The 20,661-nt window shown below is 45.9% G+C and overlaps 1 protein-coding gene across 1 annotated transcript in view; it reads right to left on the bottom strand.

The window, feature by feature from the left end:
* Positions 1–20,661, bottom strand: part of LOC147636438 (uncharacterized) — an 81,737-nt gene that overhangs the window by 22,619 nt on the left and 38,457 nt on the right. Inside the window, exons 5-6 of the mRNA XM_086801877.1 lie at positions 4,466–4,548; positions 4,276–4,337 (exon numbers count right to left, since the gene is read on the bottom strand). Coding sequence (XP_086658003.1) covers positions 4,276–4,337; positions 4,466–4,548 — 145 coding nt within the window. The remainder of the gene's footprint in view (positions 1–4,275; positions 4,338–4,465; positions 4,549–20,661) is intronic.

The raw sequence follows: 20,661 nt of genomic DNA, 5'->3' as shown, positions 1-20,661 counted from the left end.
CTTATAAATTATGACCGCTTCCAAGTTCACACTCACTGAAGTCCCGAGGCGGACAAGACTCTTGTCCAGGACCTGATCCTCCCTTTTTACTCATAAATGGGCATCTCCCCATGTCCTCTCACCTGATTGGACCCCAATTCACTTACTTATTAAGAGAAAATTCGTGTTTTCTCTTCATGAGGATTTTTGGAGATTGAAAACTCTGTTTTTCCACCATTTTTCTCCATTTCCAAGCTCTCCATAGCCATACCCAACTTGCTAGGGTGTTTTCCAAGCTTCCAAGAGTGTTTCCAAGTGCTAATCACTCTCCTACTCACTCCCAATGACTGAAATTCAGTAAAACAGCTCTCATTTTTGCTATAATTTTTGGTCTTTTTGCTGAAAACCCTAATTTCAGCCTTCCTTTCTCAAGTTGAACCATAGGGGAAGCTTTCCCAGGGTTCCCTTCATCCTCTTGAAGACTTTTGTCGCGAAGGATTGCGGCAAATCGAAGATATCAACACTTCTAAAGCTTCCAACGCGAAAGCTTCCGCTTGCAACAACTTCTATGAAGACTGGTAAGCTAATTGGACAATGTGTTGCCATTACTTATTCAGTAGAAGGGCAAGACTCCTTGTTTAGCCACCCTATGTAGTATTTCTCTTGTCCTATGTGCTCTTGAAGATGTTGCTACCTTGCTTGGTAGAACATAGAGCCAATGGTAAAGAATATGGGCACTGATGTCGGGCCGGGCATCAAGGCAGCTCCTTGGTGATCTACATCGACATACCATTGTTTTCTAAATGCTGAATTTCATATGCATTGGCATGGAGGATTTGGCAATGGATGCCCGTGAAGCTATGTATTGAATTTCTCCAATAGTAATACAATTTACTCAAGGGAGGAGTTGGCCGTTCCGGCTCATTGTGTGTCTCTTGTCAATTCAGCAATTTACTTCTTGTATATGAGCAAGTGTCCTTCAAATCTTAGTGTATTTAAGTGTATTGATTAGCATTGTGTTCAACCAAGTTACAGGATGTGGCAAAGATAGGTTGGGTGTCAGACATCTTTGAGACCTCTCGCATAATGGTAAAGTTTGTGACAAAGAGGCCAAAGGTGCTTGCTATGTATCGGGCACACAATGACTTAGAGCTTCTCAAACCTTCTACCACTAGATTTGCATACACATTCATTGTGGTTGAGAGGCTGGTGAGAGTCCGCCATGGACTCCTACGCATAGTGGTTTCCAGGGAGTGGATAGCTTGGGATGATCGTGATAGTCCCAAGGCCATTGCATTTGTATGTGTTGTCATGAGAGACACTTGGTGGCAAGAGGCTGAAGCTCTCATAAAGACCATTTAGCCTATTTATAGTGTTCTTCGCATCACGGACATGGAGGGCAACACTCTAGGACTCCTGTACGAGTTCATGGATAGAATTGGTGAAGCTTTGAACCACTGCATTGTCTTATCAACAGAGAGGTATGCTGCATTATGCATGCACTCTTAGTCTCTTTGATTCTTCAATCTTGTATAATATCATGTTTACGAGTCATGACATTATACTGTATACATTTCATGGCTGTTTTTTTAGGGTTCAAGATATCCGAGCCGTGTGGAACACACGATGGGATTGGTTTCATAGACCAATCCATGCAGTTGCTCACATATTGCATCCTCTTTGGAGAAATGAGGAGCAATACAATAATGAGGAGCTTGAGGATGGATGGCAGCAGTACATCCAGAGATACACGAGGGGATGTGGACCTGCTAAGGCAGCTGGAGGATGAGCTACTTATTTTCCGAAATGGTAGCTTTAAATTTGGTTCAGTGACAGCAAAAATGCGGGAGACACAACTACAGCCAGTGTCATGATGGGAGAAATATGGCATCAGCACCCCTCACTTGGTGAGTCTTGACTCTTGGTTCTTGAATCTTGCATAAGAATCCACTTGTAGTATACTTATAAGTTATTTCTAATAAGGGCTTCAACTTCTTTTGTTGCATGAATTATGACAGAAATCCCTCGCCATTCGAGTCCTATCACAGGATTGTAGCTCGGGTCCTTGCGAGAGGAATTGGAGCACTTGGGCCCTCTTCCATACAAAGAAGAGGAATCGATTGTCCACTACTCAATTAGAGCGGTTGGTATTTTGTCATTGCAACCTCCGCCTAATTGAGCAGGTAGGCAATCCCTTCGAGCCTCGCCAAGTCAATGTTGATAAAATCAACATTGAGAAAGTGAAAGAAGTCCCAGAGATTCCTCGAGAGGAGCGTGACATTTATGCCATGCTATATGAGGGGATCACAGCACCTACACATGTTAGTCGTGCACATTCATCTACAACAGTAGGTGCTAGTTCCACAGTGCAGCAGGTGAGGCGAGTGCAGCAGCAGCTAAGTCTTCCTCCACATCTGATTCAGATTCTCACAGTGTGTTTGAACCTGACGATGATGAGGATGAGGAGATTGAGGACTTGCAGGACTAGCTACTAGCTAGGCTGAGAGTCGAGAGCCTGAGCCATTGTCCATGAGCCATGTGGCTTATCATGATTTATTATGTGTTGTTTATGGGCATTGGGCCATGACTATTGATTCATCATGATTCATGTATGATCATTGATGTGACATGAACACTTCAAACTTACAAGTTTTAACATATATGTAGTGTGAGTCGTGATAGTGTCATGGATGGTTTGACATTGATGATGGATGATTATATGGTTTGTGTTGTTTGTGATTCAAAGACTATAGACTATAGGCTTCAAATTGATGTTTCCATGTATTCTATGCATTTAGTGTTATTTTTACATATTTTATACAATATATATTTGAAATTTTGTACATGCAAAAACCTGTAGGTAGGATACTTGTAGGAAACTTCGGGCTGATTTACGAAACCCGTTTGAAACGCGTTTGAAACTTTTAGGAAACCCATTTCAAACAACCCCCTAACTACTATGGCCATATTCTCCTCAGCAAAATGGTGTTGCTGAGAGAGAGAATAGGTCATTGATGGAAATGGCTAGATGCATAGTTAAAGATACATACTCATTCATATTATGGAGTTGCCCTACTAGCTCCACACATTCCAATGAAATCCTATTTTTTGCATCTCACCTTCATTTTGAGTATAACTGCTTCACATTGTGTGTGTGCTGCTGTGCCAAACCCTAACTCTGTTGCTGCACCTCCCCTCCTGGGCCAACACATGTGTCCAAGGAAACTATGAATACCTGTTTTCATGCGTTCGCAAGTGCACAAAGTCTACTGGCTATGAAGGGACCTTCTAGGAGGACTTGTGCACGAGGGAGCCTGTGAGCTGCAACCAAAGGACAAGTAGCAATGGAGTTGGTTCCACATGCACAGGTTGTCGTGGATGAAGTTTATGTGCACATGAGTTTAATATTTCCATAGATTATGCTATGCAAGAGTGTGAACCAATTGTGGTTGAGATGCCTCATGAGAATGACAACGCAATCATTCTTGACCATGTTGTCGTTGAACAATTACCAAATGATCAGGAAGGAGATGTGCATTGGGGCAAAGGGATATCATCAATTTTAGAGATTACATGAGAGAATCACACCTTGATTAGCCTGCTTGTCTATCCTCAAACTCTCTATGTATAAGAACAATATAAGCAATTGAATGAATTCATAAATCGATATGAATCCATGTTGAAACCTCATTTCATGCATAAGGTGATATGCACATTGCAAGAATGACTACTAGAGGTTAATTATCAACGGAGCCTCTTAAGAAGCAAGGTTTGGATTGGATCTATTCACAAGCAGCCACAGCCTGCTATTTGCATGTTGCTGCCGATCATTGGATAACTGATTTGGGTGTGTACTTAATACTGACATGTAGCCACTCACAGAAGGGACATACGTTGCTGCTGCTCCTGATTGATCATTGAATGCCTCCTTGGCAGAAAGAACTAGTAGCAGCCTCTTGAGTTCACTGTTCCCATGCGTTATAATGGAATCAAAAACTAGCTCTTGAAGCCACTTCTTATAGGATATCCAAAGCCACATCGCCTAATCTAGTAATGCAACACAGAGTAACATAATAGCTTAAACAGCATGCAATATCGGGTCTCCTTGCTTTACTGAGGCATGAGTTGCTTTTCCATGTCGTAACAAGGTTGGTGCCTTGGTTCAGGTGTCTGCCTTCTCTTCACAATAAGACTTGATAATGCTAGAAATGAAGCTGTGACACTAGATCTAACATATGAAGCTATGGTTTTGAGACAACACTTTGGAACCTGTATGTGGGTGTGAAGTAAGCATACCTGTTTAAAATTGCAATTATATTATCTCTAAGCCGCACAAGCAGATCGGTGTTCTCCTGAAGCTGCAATCAAAAGTAGAAATCAGGCTCAAATAATCTTCAAAGATTTAAAATCCGGAGGATTTTTCTGATGAAACTGATTAAATCATATCCACAAATTTCTTAGGCATGCAGTGAAAGAAATTGAGCACCTTGCAAGCAGCAAGGTTGGCTTCTATTTGACTTATAATCTGCGAATTCTGCCCAAGAAGCTGTCCTGCTGTCCCTCCAATTGCTGGCAGAAATCATAGAATCACAAGGAAAACTATGAACACTAATGAAAGCAAATGCAAATTTTTATTTTCATTTTCTGGGAAAAAGATCCTTCTATTAGTTAATGAAAAACCAGCCACAAAGGGCCAGATACAAACTCGCCTCAGACACTTCTCCTCCGGCTAGCCGCTCTGTAAGAAGGCTATCTCATAAAGGAGAGGAGGGGGGGGGGGGGGGGGGGGGGACACATAGGTGGTCTGTAATGCCAAGTGCGTTCACCACCTCTATCTGTGAGAAAAGGGCCAAGCCTCCAGAGCCTCAAGAAAGCTTTCCCACCGCTTCCGCATGCGGTAAGAACCTCCTTGTAGCTTCCCCCACTGACCGCGGAGGGTATGAATGATGTCGAGCCAAATGATCCTGATGGACTCTGCAAGCGGAGCATGGGTACCCTCTATGGCCTCGCTACATCTAGCTCACCAAATGTGCCAATCTGCAATGCTGCTGCAAATCTCCCATCTTTGGCATGAGCCTGGTCGCGAGTGATCTGTAGGTGGGGTTGTGACTGGTACTGCCAAAATACTATGGTGAGAGACCTAAAGGGCTACCCCTCCCCCATCCTCCTCACAAGCCCTAACCACCACAGCCTCTGTGGCCCAAGCGACAGTGCCCCATGTAATGATCTGGGTCGAGGCCCTGTCCATAGTGAAGATGTGGAGAATCCGCTGCCAGACCTGCTGAGCCTTCGGGCAATACCAAAGACAATGTCGTTGAGACTCTTGAGAGTGGCTCCTGTGTGCCATCAACCAAAGAAAGAGGGTGATCTTTTTAGGCCGGAAACTGTCCCAAAGCCTCTTCCAAAAATCTGAAAGGAAACGTTGTGAGAGGCCCTATGACTGCCAATGTTCTGCTACTGCTGGGGTGCCATCAATCTCTAGCATCTGGATCCTACGGCCTAGCCGTGCAATATATACAAAGAAGGGGGCATCCAGAGTCTCCTCTCGATTAGTGGGGTCATGCCAAGTCCACTCTCCCAGGTCCCACTGTAGGCGCATGAGAGGTCGGCACTCCCATATCCAGTCACCATAACCTCTCCCTAACCACCTTAGCCGGCAGAGGGTCTATGTGCCACCCCCCGTACCCGAAAGCCAATCACCCTCACTCTCTGCAAGAACCAACCCCTGAAGTTCTCTAAGGGGAGCTCGGATCTCCCTAGTTTGTTTGCCATGGGATCCAATAGAAAAAGTGAGTAGACCACTGTCGTCATTTGCTCCATGGACCGCCACGAGAATATCATGTCTGGTAAACACACCTAGCCACACTGGGGGGGGGGGGGGGTTGTGTCCGGGTCTAGGATAAAAGTCAACCACTCCGGAGGGATAGCTGAGTCGATGTCAATGCTGACACAGTCACAGGGAATGGGCATTTTTAGACTCGAGAATGTTGGGGATGGCAGCATCTTCTCGTTTCCATTCCCGTCCCATGTCACTCTGTAGTCACAGGGAATGGCCATTCTCAATCTTTTTCGTCCGTGTTTCCCGTCCCCATTTCGCGTCCCATGTGACTATGAATGCTGAGCCTGTCTCTACCTCGGACCCCTATCAGGCCTCTCTCCTGCACCTCCGGGGGTAACTACCTGTGTGCGATCCAATCTCCAAGAGACCTAGCTGGTTCTATGCTCAAGGCGCCCCATGATACCTGCGGTCGGGCCCCCAACATGTGGCCATTGGGTAAACGGATCATGGGGTTCCAGACCAAAGGCTGCCAAAGCCGCTTCTTTGAGGCTACCAGAGCTATTTGTCTAAGGGCCAGCCTAAGATAATCCCAAGCTCGAAGTAAGCTGGCTGCAAATCTGTCCTCAAAAGCTGGACTAAAACCGCGGGCCCGCATCTCTGTGAAATTCCATCTGGCACTCTACGGCCAAGGGCCCCAAGACTCGGGATGCGGGCTGAAATCCGGGCCAATAGGAAATCCTTATAGGGCTCACCACCGACAAGGAGTCCTCTAACAATCAGCTTGCCCAGCAGGGCATGGCTCTGAATAGCAAGGTCAATGAGGCCTAGCCCCCCTCTACAACATGGCTGAATGATTACTCTCCATGCCACCTTGGCCCTAGCTGGCCTCCCGTCCCATAAGAAGTTCAGGATCAATCGTTGTACATGGCCAATTCATGCCCGAGAGGTGGCCCAACACGAAGTGATGTACCACATGGTGGCAAGAAGTACCTAGTTCGCCACCACCACTCTACCTGGTAGGGAGAGCCTCGTAGAACTCCAGTATAAAAGCTTCTTCCGAATACTCAGAAGAAGCATGGCGAGCTGCTTCTCGGGGGAGATATTAATGCCCACCTGGCAACCAAGATAACGAACTGGAGTGCCCCTCGGGATCCACTCGAAAGCCTCAACTAGGCGCCAAGTCGAGGCGGGTGCTTGAGCCTACCCAAAAACCATACGACTTGTGCCAGTTGATCCGTGATCCTGATGCGACAGAAAACCTTGATCACCTCCACGAATCTCTGGAGATTCCCCACATCTTCTAAAAGGAGAGTCGCTGTGTCATCTACGAACTCTGAGTCAAGCAACCTCCTACGTGCGGAGGAGAAGATGCAATCCATGAATCCCGTGTTGGGTTTTATGCTGTGTATGCACCCAGAGGAGTGCTAGTGATCATCAGTAGATTACTAGGGCACTTTTTGCTTTAGTTAGTGGAGGTTTTTTCCCCCAGTTTAGCTTAGTTTCACTTATAAACAGTTTATAAGTGTTTTGGTCCACCCGGCACATTTAATGGCCGGACATGTGAACACATCTTTTAGGTCACTTTATTATGTGGCTATTGTACTTCATATTATCAACTGAATACACAACAAGAGTCGTGTTCTCTCTCTGCTTCCCCACGTTTGTGTTTGCAGTACCTCCAAACCCTAACCCTAACAACTGAAAGCCTTCATTTCATAGTCACAAGGGACGGGGGACGGTGACGGGGGACGGGGACGGGGACGGGACGGGGGACGGCCATAAGTAGGGAACGGGGACGGGGGAGGGAACGGCACTCAAAAAATAATTTTTTTAAAAAATTTTCTACTCTGCACTTATTCTACTTTGGAAGCACATCAAAATGAGCACAAATTTACACTAAAATGCTAAGATTTTGAGTCAAAGATAATAATTAAGTAGATACAAAATGAGTCATGACTCAAGAGTCAGGACTCAGGAGCCTTAAGGAGGCAAAATACAAGGACGGACTCAAATGAGTCAATGACAAAAAAGTGCTGAAGACTAGAGGCTAGAGGCTAGAGCTAAGTAGTAAGGCCCATGAATCATGATCCATGAATGATCATCCACGTGAAGTGCTCGCCTCATGGTCATGGGTAGCTTGTTCTTGCTACAAGAAGAGCAAATGAGGAAGAATATGAATATGAACACAAGTGCTGAACAAGCATTTACTACAGGTCAAAAGGGAAAAGGCAAATCTCAGCCAAAGAGTTCAAATCAGAATTCAGGTGATGGTGGTTCATCTCAGGATACCAAGAAAAGTGATGGACAGCCCAAGAAGAAGGGCAAATGTCATTACTGTAAGAAGCTAGGTCACTACATCACAAAGTGTAGAAAGAGGATTGCCAAAGAGAAGGCAAAAGAATCTGGGATGTCTGTAAATGATGCCTCTAACGCTCCTCCAAAGACTGCTTCTTTTGTTGAGGACAGGGATTCTGTTTCTATACATGCAGCTATGATGCCTCTTGGTCTTCACAGGCACTCAGTATGACAGAGCATGCATGTACTTGGTATTTTGATAGTGGTGCTTCAAAGCATATCACATCTCGCAGGGATTTGTTTTGTCATGTAGGCCCTGTCCCTGTTGGCAAAACTATGTAGTGTGCCAACAATGCTTCATATCCAGTTCGTGGCATTGGGGAGATTCAGCTCACAGCCATTGATGGCTCTATTCTTCGTCTTACAGATGCCTTATATGTACCAGGGATAAAGAAGAATTTGTTGTCCATTTCTTCTTTAGCAACTATTGTACTTCATATTATTAACTGAATACACAACAAGAGTCGTGTTCTCTCTCTGCTTCCCCACGTTTGTGTTTGCAGTACCTCCAAACCCTAACCCTAACAGCTGAAAGCCTTCATCCCGGTCTCCTGGGCTGAGTGAAAACTACTCAAGGCCTCGGCAACGAATAAGAAGAGGTAAGGTGCCAAAGGACAACCCTGCCGAACCGAGCAAGAAAGGGGGAGTCTTTCTCCGCCTGGTAAAATCTTCCTCCATCGACGGGTGCGCCCCCCTGAGAGGTGATGCTTCTGAAGGAAAAGAATGTCAATAGATTCCCCCACTATGGCTCTCTGAAGCTCTCCTCTAAGGACGCCTCGTCTCTGAGAGCACTCAGGCTCCCCTAAACCCTGTATGTTCCATGAGACTATCCGCATCTCAATCTCTAAGTGAGGCGGAACTCGCAGAGCTGCCCTCCACTCAGAGAGTCTTGGGCGAGGGTTTAGAGGGGGAATAATCACAATCCATCCTCGAGCGAAGGCGTGCCAAGTGGGCACGGATCCTATCCTCCATGTGACACCACTCTTTCCGGGCGCGAAAGTATGCGTACTCTGGACTCCATCAATCACAATGGAGGTACCTGTAAGAGGGAAGAGGTGTTGCGACAAAAGTATGCATGAACACAAAAAGCAACACCTCTAGGCTAGAGGCCACCATCTCCCTGTCTTGGTCTCTGTGGGTTGAGCCTCCAAGCTCCATCCTAGCCAATGGCCATAGATGGGTGTGTCAAAATACGCAGCGGAGATGATAACCAAATCTGAGACCACATGAGCAAGTAGATTGCAGAGAATAGACAGCACAAGAGAAGGAGAGAGATATGCGTGTAACTCTGCTCTATATACACAAGATCCCAAAGTGTAAACAAGATACAATGGCAAGGGGGCTATGGGGTCATTTTATATGGCCCCAAGAGAGCAGTCGGCCAGTAGAAGGGGCAGCCGACAAGGACTGAATTCTCCACAACCAGCAAAATGCACCAATCATCCAGCTGTATCAAGTCGGCCAGCAGCTGTGAGAGGTCGTGGACCTGAATGATCAGTCAGCCAGCTCATGGGCCCTCTTGCCACCACAAGGCAACCACCCAAGCCAAGAAAATAGGGAAAAATGGGGAAAAAATACGGGGAGTGAGGAAAAATGAGAAAACACCTACAAAGGGCGGGTACACCCACAACAGAGGCCCTGGTGTTTGATAAAGACAGGAGATGACTTCTAACACCCCCTCTCAGCTCCTGGCTGTGAAACCAACCCTAGGGAGCTGGAGTGCCGCCTGGGCATAGCCTGAGGTAGAGACTTCGTGAAGAGGTCCGCCGCATTGTCCTCCGTCAAACAATAAAGTAAACCCCCCTCAAGTGAATGGTGTGAATGGGTAGCAGCAAGGTGATAAAGCTGTGAATGCTGCCCTGCACTATGCTCCACAGTAAGAGTGAGCTGCATTGCCAATGGGAAAAGCAAGCACCATATGACGAGGAAAAGGAGAATCCCCAATGTCATAGTGCTAATGGTAGAGCACAGTAGTACATAAACGCATCACTTGAAATGCATGGCAAAGATCATGTGGACAACAACTGCATCAAATCAAGAGGCATCGCATAATACCCCCCTAAAGGCAAGCATCCAAATGCCAAGCTGACCTGCATGTAATCCACATCAATGCTCTGTAACTGCACTAGTGATAAGCATAAGAAGAGGTAGCAGATATACGCATGTGTAAAGGCAACAGGATCCAAAAGTCATGCATGTGAGACATGCAATGTAACCTGCAAGAGTGAAACTCATCAATGGAGAATCCGATGAGGAAAAATCAGCAATGGTAGGGCTGATAAAAGTAAAAATTCAGCAATGGAAAAATCTGAAAATGGGGAGAAAAAGTGGGGGCTCGAGGCGGGCATCAACCAATGCTATGAGAGGATAGGTAAACTCTCAGCAATGCCATGATCAGTGGCATGTATGGCAAGTGTAAAGATGCATAATCCCACAATGAATAATATACATGTGACATGTCAAAACCATGAGAGCAAGCCAACACTGGCCAAGAGTGTAGAAGGCACTCCCAATAAACATCACATGTGAGAAAGTGACAAACTGCATGTGGGCAAGTAAAATCCCCCCCTATAATGCATCTGCCAGCAGACAATGCATGCCAAGGAGTACAGACTATAGAGCATAGTCATCAAAAGCAACGGCATCAGAAGACATCTCTGCAGGTGATGAAGGTGTAATGGTAAAGGCTAATACATGTGTAGCCAAATTGGCCTGATCTACACCTGTGGAAGAAGATGCCAACTTCTTCTTTTTTTCACTCTCAATGCGCTTCCTGCATTCCTCTATGGTGTGCCCTGTTTTCTTGCAATAGTTACAGCGCTTTTTCTTTTCAGGCTTGTCCTCTGTCTTGGGAGGATCCGATGGGCTAGGTTTAGGCCCAGATCTATTCCCACGAAAGGAAGCAGCCATTGCTGACTCGGCAAACATCATGTTGTTCCTGTTGGAACGAGATTGCTCTTCACTGAGCAAGAGAGTCACAAGGTTGTCAAAAGTGACCGCATTAGGTGCATTACCAGCCAACAACTGCAAAGTGGTGCCAAATGTCTGATAAGAGTCAGGTAAATTACGCAAAACTGTCTGAACAAGATAGCCATCTGTCAAGACCTCATCAATGTTAATGAGCTACTCTCGTAGGTCTTTCACATGCGTAAGGTACTGATCGATAGAATCACCTTCAAGCATGCGGTCAACTTGCCCCGAAGGTAAGCTACACGAGTCTCATTGTGACCTGAATACAACGCCGCCAAGGTATCCCAAGCACCCTTTGCAGTGGTGCAAGAACGAATGTGCAGAATGATATGCCTGCGGCAAGCCGCACGAGAGAGCAATCAACGCATGGGCCTGAGCATCCCTAGCATCCCAAGTACGCTACTGCTAAGTAGGAGGAAGACAAGGGGATGGACCTGCAGGAGAGTGAGCGGGAATCACTTCACCTTCCGCTGGAGTGAGTGTAAGAGAACGCTCATCAGTGCCATCCACATATAGCCATACATTCTTGGAAACCAACACATGACGCATCATATAAGCCCACATAGGGTAGTTATCCCCATTGAGCTTGTCCTCTTGAGATAGCATTCCAAAGGGGTCATTATTACTGTTGGCCATGATAACACAGCAAATCTGTCACAAGTTACCACGAGTAGGCAATGCCCAGCAAAACCATAAGAATGCGGGAGATAAATAGCAGGATAATCAATGGACTAAAAGGGAACTCCTTCACTATGAGAAATACATATGCATGTCCCAAATCTGCAAGTGTACTGCACGATGATGCAAATTTGTCAAAGTGTCCACGATGGCATACATATACTGCAGCAAACCACAACTATATATATGTGCCGTGAAAAACACAATCAACTGACACCTGTAAGAGCTGCAAGTGTGCAAATCCTGGCAAAATCAAAGGTAAATTGGTCGAATGCTCCAAAAATGGACTCAATTTAGAAAAGCCCTAATTTTTCGACAGCCAATTAGACCAAATATGAACCAAATCTGCACCTGTAAATCTGCTAAAGCAATTGTCACCGGTACCAAATACTGTAATACCCCAAAAAATTGAGGGAAATACCCCAATGCCAAGTAAATGTACCTGTAACACCCAAAATGCTTGCAAATAGTGCCAATTTTTGTAAAATCCCCAAATTTCTAGCGCAATTATGCACCAAATCTGCTAAAATCAATTGCGCAATTTCTAGCACAATTATGCACCAAATCTACTGAAATCAATGCCAATGTTGCAATTGCAAGCTCAATGGTGAAAAGCCCTAAATTTCAACAGGCAGAATGTGCAATTTCAAGTCAAAAATTTGCAAATCTCTCAAACCTTGCAATGTTGGAGTTGCAGTTGGACAACAGGTACAATAGACAGGTAGATTTGAGGCAGGGGCGTGCAGATCTGACAGATCTGAGACAGGAGCGTGTAGATCTGAGGCGGCGATGTAGGGTGCAGGTACAAGGCGGCACCAGCTAGGTGAAATGGTCGACATAGTGTACGGACTGCAGCAGGCGGCGACGGGTACAATCGGTGCACACAGAGGGCGACGAAGATTTGAGGGTGAAGTCGAAGGCAGCGACGACGGACAAGCGGCACAAATCTGTGAGATCTGGCGCAGACGGCTGCTGCTTAGTCGACGGTCGACGGCGGCACAGACCTAACAAGCGGCGAACAACGGCGGATCTGAAGGCGGCTACGGCTCACGACGGCGGCGGCTGTGAGGGTGACGACAGAGGCAGCGGCGGCGCACAGCAAGTGTACGGTACAGGCGGCGTCGTACAGCAACAGGTCGAGAGCAACGTACAGAAACGTGCAAAAGTACAGTAGTGTAGCAAAAAGAGTACTTGCAAATCTAGAGAGAGAGTGTGGCGTGTATAAAGTATGCAATAGGCTGAAGCTCAAGGCTGAAGGACAGCAGGGGACAAACCCTAACCCTAATGTTGGGGGGAAGCAGGGCGTAACCCTAACCAGGCTCTGATACCAATGTTGGGTAGGAGGACAGCTAGGCTGCACGCGCGCGCACACACACACACACACACAACCTCAAGCACAGAGAAACATGAGAGTGCTGGAAAAGATGTACTCAATAATGATGTTAAAATGAAAGTACAAGTGAGTACTAAAAAGCCTAGGGCTAAGTGCCCAACACACATAAGTGTGTTCACACGGGAAAAAAACCTGTGTCCAGTCACAGGGAAAAGGTGCCGTGAGTAAGCTGGGTTCACACCTGAACTAGCCGGGAGTGGACATGACCAACAGATACGTGACAGTTCACTTGTCTCTACACTTCTCAATGGTTTGCCTCAATCCTATCAAGGATTATATAGAGATTGCACGCACCATTGTTAGGTGCAATCTCTCATTCCATGTGCTCAAGGTAGATCAATGGAAGGCATCTCCTACCATGCCATGCGCACAAAGAGGCTTGTTGATGAGAAGGAGAGAATCAATAGATCTCTCAATCCAATGCGAGCGGCATGATCCAAGTATGGATGTAGTATCCTCTCCGATGGATGGAGTGACCGAAAGAAGGGAGGCATCATCAACATACTTGTCTCTTGCCCTCTTGGCACATACTTTGTGCGGGGCGTGGATTCCGGAAAGGCAGGGAGGAAATCCTCGAGCGCATTCATATATCGCTATATTAAGCAAGCCACATCATGGAGGTAAGTTTCAAATTGCGCTTAAGTCTTTAAAGTTTAAAGTTTAGCATATGTCATATGTCGCTATATCATACGCTCATTGCATCCATTCATGTGCATTGTGACATGTAGATCGGACCGGAGAACGTGGTGCAAATCATCACCGACAATGCTTCAAAATACCAGAGCATGGTCAATAAAGATTGAGGAGTATCTTGCCAACATTGGATTTCAGATATGCAATGAATATTTTTCACTTTATGTGAAAAATATAGATTTAGGGATCATGCTATGAGTCATTTATGTGCATGACTTGATTATCATTGGTGATAGCGATGCTGACATACACGATGTCAGAAGGATTATGAAGAAATTTTAGATAAAATACATTTTCGATGAGCCATGGTATTTCTTGGGCATAGAGGTATTTCTTGGATATTTTGTTATTACAAAGGTAGTATGGCTTGAACATGTTGTCCAAGTATGGTATGATAGACTATAAGCCTATTTTAGTGTCATTGGAGTATAACACAAAAATTTTAATCAATTTTGGAAAAAAATCCACAAGTCTATATAGAAAAAGGGGTCATTTTATTCGTAAGAAATTCGTAGATAAGGGGTTTTTAAAATACCCCTTGAACACACATGATACATAGGGTTTATTATTAGTGCAGCCCCCCCCCCCCCCGAGATTATTACACCAAACTTGAGCTATGTTGTTGGACTTGTGAGTGAGTTTATGCAAGCCACATGGAAAAATTGCTAGAGTAGGACTATCCCTTCATAGTGTGGACGCCCATTGCATTGACTTGCATATGGGCAAGTTAGTGTGGATGAAGGAAGTAATGGCCGAAGCTACCTCGATTGTCACTTTCTCCACAACAAAGGTGAAGGTGCTTGCCATGTTTCGCGAACATAGCAAGCTGGAGTTAGAGAAGCCTTCATCCACACGCTTCGCGTACGTGTGGCTCCTCTTGGAGCATGTGTGTGAGACCCCCCCATCGCCAAACAGTGGTCTCAACAATGTGGAATGAGTGGGATAAGCAAAAATCGACGCATGCCAAAGCCATGCAACGGCTTTGCCTAAAGGAGTTTTGGCAGTCAATCCGGACTATTGTCATTGCGGTCACGCCCTTCTATAGTGTGATATGCAGCGGAAGTCTTTGTATTGGAAGATCCTGTCACGCAAATGCTCACACCGTCTTCTGTATCCTGAGTTTCGTGAGTTTAGCAATCCACTTTAATACTTCAAACTTTAAAGAGATGAGAGAGAGATATATGAGAACCGTACACCAGATTGGATCTCGAATTAGCCACTGAAGGGCCCCCTATCCCGATAACGAGATAGTATTTGCTTTATTACTTTAGAGAGAATGACTGTGGAGTGTAGATAAGCCAAACGCAAGATCTCGGAGGATCGGAAGCCTGGCTGAACTGTACACGGCTGTAGAAACACCTCAATGAACTGATCTCGAGCCTATGCACCCTTCCCAAGGACATGAGGAAGGGCTGCACACCTGAGGCTGAGGAGGGACTGCGGTGGACTGTTCTAAGCTATGTAAATATGCTGAAAATGCTTATGAATGATATGTTACCTTCACCAGATGACTGTAGCATGTACGGATGATGCACAGAGGGCGGCAGCACTGCTGTAGGGCTGAATACGCAAGGTAAACTGCTGTAGAACTGCAAACGCAGAGCTCTAGTGAACTGTAAACAGGCCGACTGTGTTATATGCAGAAAACGCAGATGTGTTTGCTGATTTGGGGCCTGTGGAAGTTCTGAATGGCTGCGCCTGATGGCTGTAGGGACTGCTGAACTGCTATGTTGGAGAACCAGGGTTGGCTGAAGCAAAACGCAAGTACTCCAAGGGCTGGATGAGACTATGGCTGCAGGCAAGGATGCTCCTAGGGCTGAGGATATGAGGCGCCTGGATTCTGAGGGCCGAATGCTCTTCTAAGCACTGAGCAAGCCTATTTATACTAGTTAGGGGTTGGTCAAGTTGGCTGGTCATAACTTTAATAAAGTTTATGTTTATAAATGACAATAAATGCTAAATAAATACCATAAAATCAGGCTTAGTTCCGTACGTCGTACGGACAGATCCGTACGTACGAATCGTACCGTACGGTACCGTACGTATCCGTACGATTAGGTGCGAAATTCGCCTGTTTCTGCCCGTTGGAAGTAGCCGTTTCTGCCCGTTTTCTGCCCGTTTTTCTAGCCGTTTTCTGCCCGTTTTTTTGGTTGTTTGCCTTCATCTCTCTTGAGTCCTTCTATAAAAGCCTCAAGGACCAAGCCTCTCCTCCATCTACTCCAAGCAAGCCTCAAGCACCAAGCCCTACTCCAAGCCTCTCCTCCACCCTCCTCCAAGCTCCTTCCATCCCACTTGAGCCTCTACTCCAAGTTCTCTTCCTCCAAGCTCTTCCCATACTTCATCTTCTCTACGCTCTCTCCTCTACTCCACGCTTCAGCCCTTCTCTTATCCATCATGCCTCGGGAGAAGCATGAGGCTTTTGATTTGCATTGCCTCAATGTGGAGGAGGACACCAAGAAGTCCAACTGACGGCGATTGCAAATGTGGGCCCATGTGAGGGGTGGACGGGGGTCTCTTACACGGCTATGCGCACGAGGAAGATTGATGAAGAGAAGGAGAGAATTGATCGAGCCCTTGACCCGATTCGAGCCGCATGGACGAAGTATGGATGTTCTATTCTCACAGATGGATGGAGTGATCAAAGGAAGCGTGGCATTATCAACATCCTTGTGTCTTGCCCGCTTGGCACATACTTCTTGCGTGCGGTTGACACCGGGAGAAGGGGGAGAACGACAACCGGGAGTTTCATCTACCGCCATATTAGGCAAGCGATCATAGAGGTAAGCATTATTTTACTTAAGTGTGGCTGATTTTGTCATTTGTGCAAAGCCCTCAACTCATATGATTTATCTACCATGTAGGTTGGGGCTCAAAACGTGGTGCAAGTCATCACCGACAATGCATCAAATTGTCGACGCATGGGCCGCTTGCTTGAGGAGGAATTCCCCACCATTGTGTGGACTCCATGTGCGAGTCATTGCATTGACTTACTCATGGAGGATGTGGCGAAGCTCGGCTGGGTGAAGAGGATTGTGCAACAAGCTACATCTATTGTCAACTTCTTCATGCTAAAGGTGAAGGTGCTTGCTATGTTTCGTGAGCATAGCAAGCTTGACTTGAAGAAGCCATCGGCCACCCGCTTTGCCTACATGTGGCTGGTTTTGGAGCGTCTATACGATGTGAGGCCCGCCCTTCGCCAAACAGTTGTTTCCACCATGTGGAACGATTGGGATGAGCACGTCACTGAAGAGGCCAAAGCCATGCAACGCTTTTGCCTAGAGGAGAGATTTTGGGCTAGAGTCCGAGCAATTGTCATTGCTATGACTCCATTCTATAGGCTCTTGCGGATGACAGATTGCGAGGGATCCACCATGGGCCTTCTTGTCCACTTCTTTAGAGCTGCCCTTGTGGAGTTGGAGGCTTGCACAGACATTACATCTGAGGAGCGAGCACAAATCATGGAGATTGCACAGAAGAGATGGAGGTGGATGCACAAACCAATCCACGGGTTTGCAGCATTGGTACATCCAGCCTACAAGTCTCCAGTAGTTTGCACCGATAGGGAGTTTCGACAAGATCGGGATGCATATATGCTTCGAGCTGTGCCAGTTGATGAGCACAATGCCTTTCTAGAGGAGTTGGGCTGCTATGTTGATCAGAGAGGTCAAACCTCCTTTTCGTCTCCCACTTGCTGGAGGAGGGAGTCACTTGTGAAGCCCCTTTTTTGGTGGGACAATTTTGGGTATGGACTAGAGCATCTCCAACCCATAGCCTTAAGGGTCCTAGCCCAGGATTGTTCTTCGGGTGCATGTGAGAGGAACTGGAGTTCCTATTCTCTCATACACACGAGGATACGCAATCGACTGAGCACACGACAGTTGGAGCGGTTGGTCTACTGCCGCACTAACTTGCGCATGATGCAGGGCATTCTTAGTATGGGTAGTCCCAAGCAAGTAAGTGACAAGTCTAGACTCTAACTTGTCATGACTCATAACTTTTAAGTTTTGTGTACACTGTACAGACTCTAACGTGCCTTAATGTGTAGGTCAATGTTGACACTTTCACCTTGACAAGTGAAAACTTTGCAAGTGTCAATCAACAACCTGATGAGGAGGAGGAGGCAATCTTCATGGAGCTCTATAGTGAGCTTGTGGCAGCAGATACTCGCAGCACCAGGAGTCAGCATGGACGGGGCCGAGCAGTTGGAGTTCATAGGCCTCCGCCTTCGACATCAGCAAAGGGTGGCCTCCTCACATATGTGAGGCGGGGATCCTCGAGCTCCAATCCCCGCCTTCATGATGATATTCCATTGCCCCCTCATGATGATACCCCACTGCCTAGAGAGCCCTTGTTTGATGATGATGGCAACCTACTTAGCGAGAATGATCCCCAGAGTGTCTCGTCCACCTTCGAAGAGTCCTCTTCAGAGAACTCTCTTGATGGACACTCTAGTAGTGATCATGTTGATGATCATGCAGATGTTGGTGATGATGTAGACTTTTGATATGTTATAGCTCTCTAGGCATTGGGCATCTATCTCCTTCTAGCCCATCGATGATGTATTGTAGTATGTAGTATCATGTATGTACGCATGTTGGCGGTCGCCCATGCCATGAGTTTTTGGCCCATCCTTTTGTAGCAATTTTGTACTCTAATGCCATGATGACATTATGTTCATGGTTCTACTATTTTGTAACTTCTTGTCTACAATTTTTAAGTTTAGGAAGTATTTTTTAAAAAAAAACGTACTAATATCGTACCGTACCTCAAAAAATTTTAAGATACCAATTAGTTCCGTATTTTATCGTACCGTACCGTATCGTACCTTTCGTACTAACTAACCATGCATAAAATATGGAAAAAATACCAGATAAATCCTAGTAAATTTCCTAAGGTTTCTGGAATGTTCTAAATGATGCACAAGCATATGAATGCATATTATGCAAGATGCAGAGTGCTTTCTAATGCAAACCCTAAGGCTTCTACTGACTCTCATGCATGAATGATTCTCTCCAAGTGGGTTAAGAGACTTGATTGACTGACTGACCAGCTAAGGCTGAGGAATGACCTACGTAGCTCGTGCCTGACTTATCCTGGACTGAGGATGTACAATGGGGTCACGGCGTACGACAAATATCATCCTACTAGGTTCTAATAATGTACAAATGTTGCATTGTTGATGATGAGCCAATTTGTCACCATGCACTGAGTGCAGAGTGGATGTGACATATAGGGTATTGCGGGTGACCGACATGGAGGGGGCCACCATGGACCTTCTCGTTCACTTCAGGAGAGAGACTATAGCGGAGTTTCACGCTTCTCCTTCCATCGACGAGGAGAAGCACGAGGATATGTTGGCCATTGTGGAGAAGAGATGGAAGTGGATGCAAAGACCTATCCATGGTCTTGCCGCATTATTGCATCCGGCTTACAAATCAACCACCCTCTTCACCGATGTGGAGTTACTTCAAGACCGAGATGCTTTCTTGTCCAATGCATTGCCAGAGGATCACCATGGAAAGTTCCTTGAGGAGCTCATTAGCTACAACAACCAAAGGGGGGGAGCCGCGTTTGCATATACTACCTGCTGGAAGAGGGAATCCCTTGTGAAGCCCCTCTTCTGGTGAGACCTCCAAAAGGTGGCTTTGAGAATCCTACCTCAGGATTGCTCTTCAGGTGCATGGGAGAGGAACTGGAGTTCCTACTCACTTGTACATACGAAGTTACGCAATCGCCTGAGCACGCAGTTAGAGCGGCTAGTGTATTACCACACTAACTTGTGCATGGTGCACGTGATGCAAAAGATGGAATCGACGAGACAGGTATGACTTATAAGTTACAAGCATTTAATGTAAACTCTAAAGACTAAAGTTTTCATTGTTCAAACTTCAATGTTTATTGAAAGTAAATTCTAATACATTGAATCATTGAAATTTGATGCTCATTGCTTGTCACTTCATCATTGTAGAATGTAGGTGAATGTGGATGCATTCAAGCTCACAAGGGACACTCTTGAGAGTGTCAACAAAGAGGAGGAGAAGAGGATCTATGCAGAGATCTATCAAGAGCTCAAGTCATTTGATCAGCGACTTACTCGCACTCGTCATGTGTTGGAGGTCCGAGGTAGTGGCAGAGGAGTGCGAGTAGAAAGCCGTGGATGCACGATTTGTCGCGCTTCGAGAGACACAGTGCATACCTATGTGTAGCGTGGTTCGGGTAGCACCACGCCCGGTCCTGCGAATGAGGATGCTCACTTTGGCTTCTCACATGAGCTCAAAGAGCCCGAGTTCGATGATGAGGGCAACCTCCTTAGCGATGGCCACTTCTGCGAGGCCCTTGATGTGTCCTCTTCTCCTGAGGATGATTTCAGTGAGAGCTCTAATAGTGATGCCTTTGTCTAGTCTCTCCTTGGGCCTTGGCCCTCTTTTTGTACTCGCTCCTAGCACGCATCACACCTCTATCGGATATCCTGATTCATCATTCATCTATGCTTATGTACTTTTGTTTGTCCCTTCAAACTTGTTTTTAATGAAATTTTGGTTTGAAACAACTTCTCTAGAGTCTTCCCCTCCAAATTAAAAATGTCTAAGTTTATAAGTGTTTTTTTTTACCGTATTTTATCGTACGGTATCCCAAAATTTCACATCGAACAAAAAATTCCCGTAAGTACGATCATACTGTGACAACTATGGCTCTGATCACGATTCACAATTTACATTAGATTGTCAATATTCTTAGTACTTACTACTTAGTAACCTCCCAAGTTTGGAGTACCAATGCCATATTTGTCTCCCCAAGGCACAGGCTCCAATTG

This window comes from Cibotium barometz, chromosome 8, assembly GCF_041138505.1.
Source record: "Cibotium barometz isolate CiBa-2024 chromosome 8, ASM4113850v1, whole genome shotgun sequence".
Taxonomy (NCBI): Eukaryota; Viridiplantae; Streptophyta; class Polypodiopsida; order Cyatheales; family Cibotiaceae; genus Cibotium; species Cibotium barometz.
This window is presented reverse-complemented; position numbering and strand designations above follow the sequence as displayed.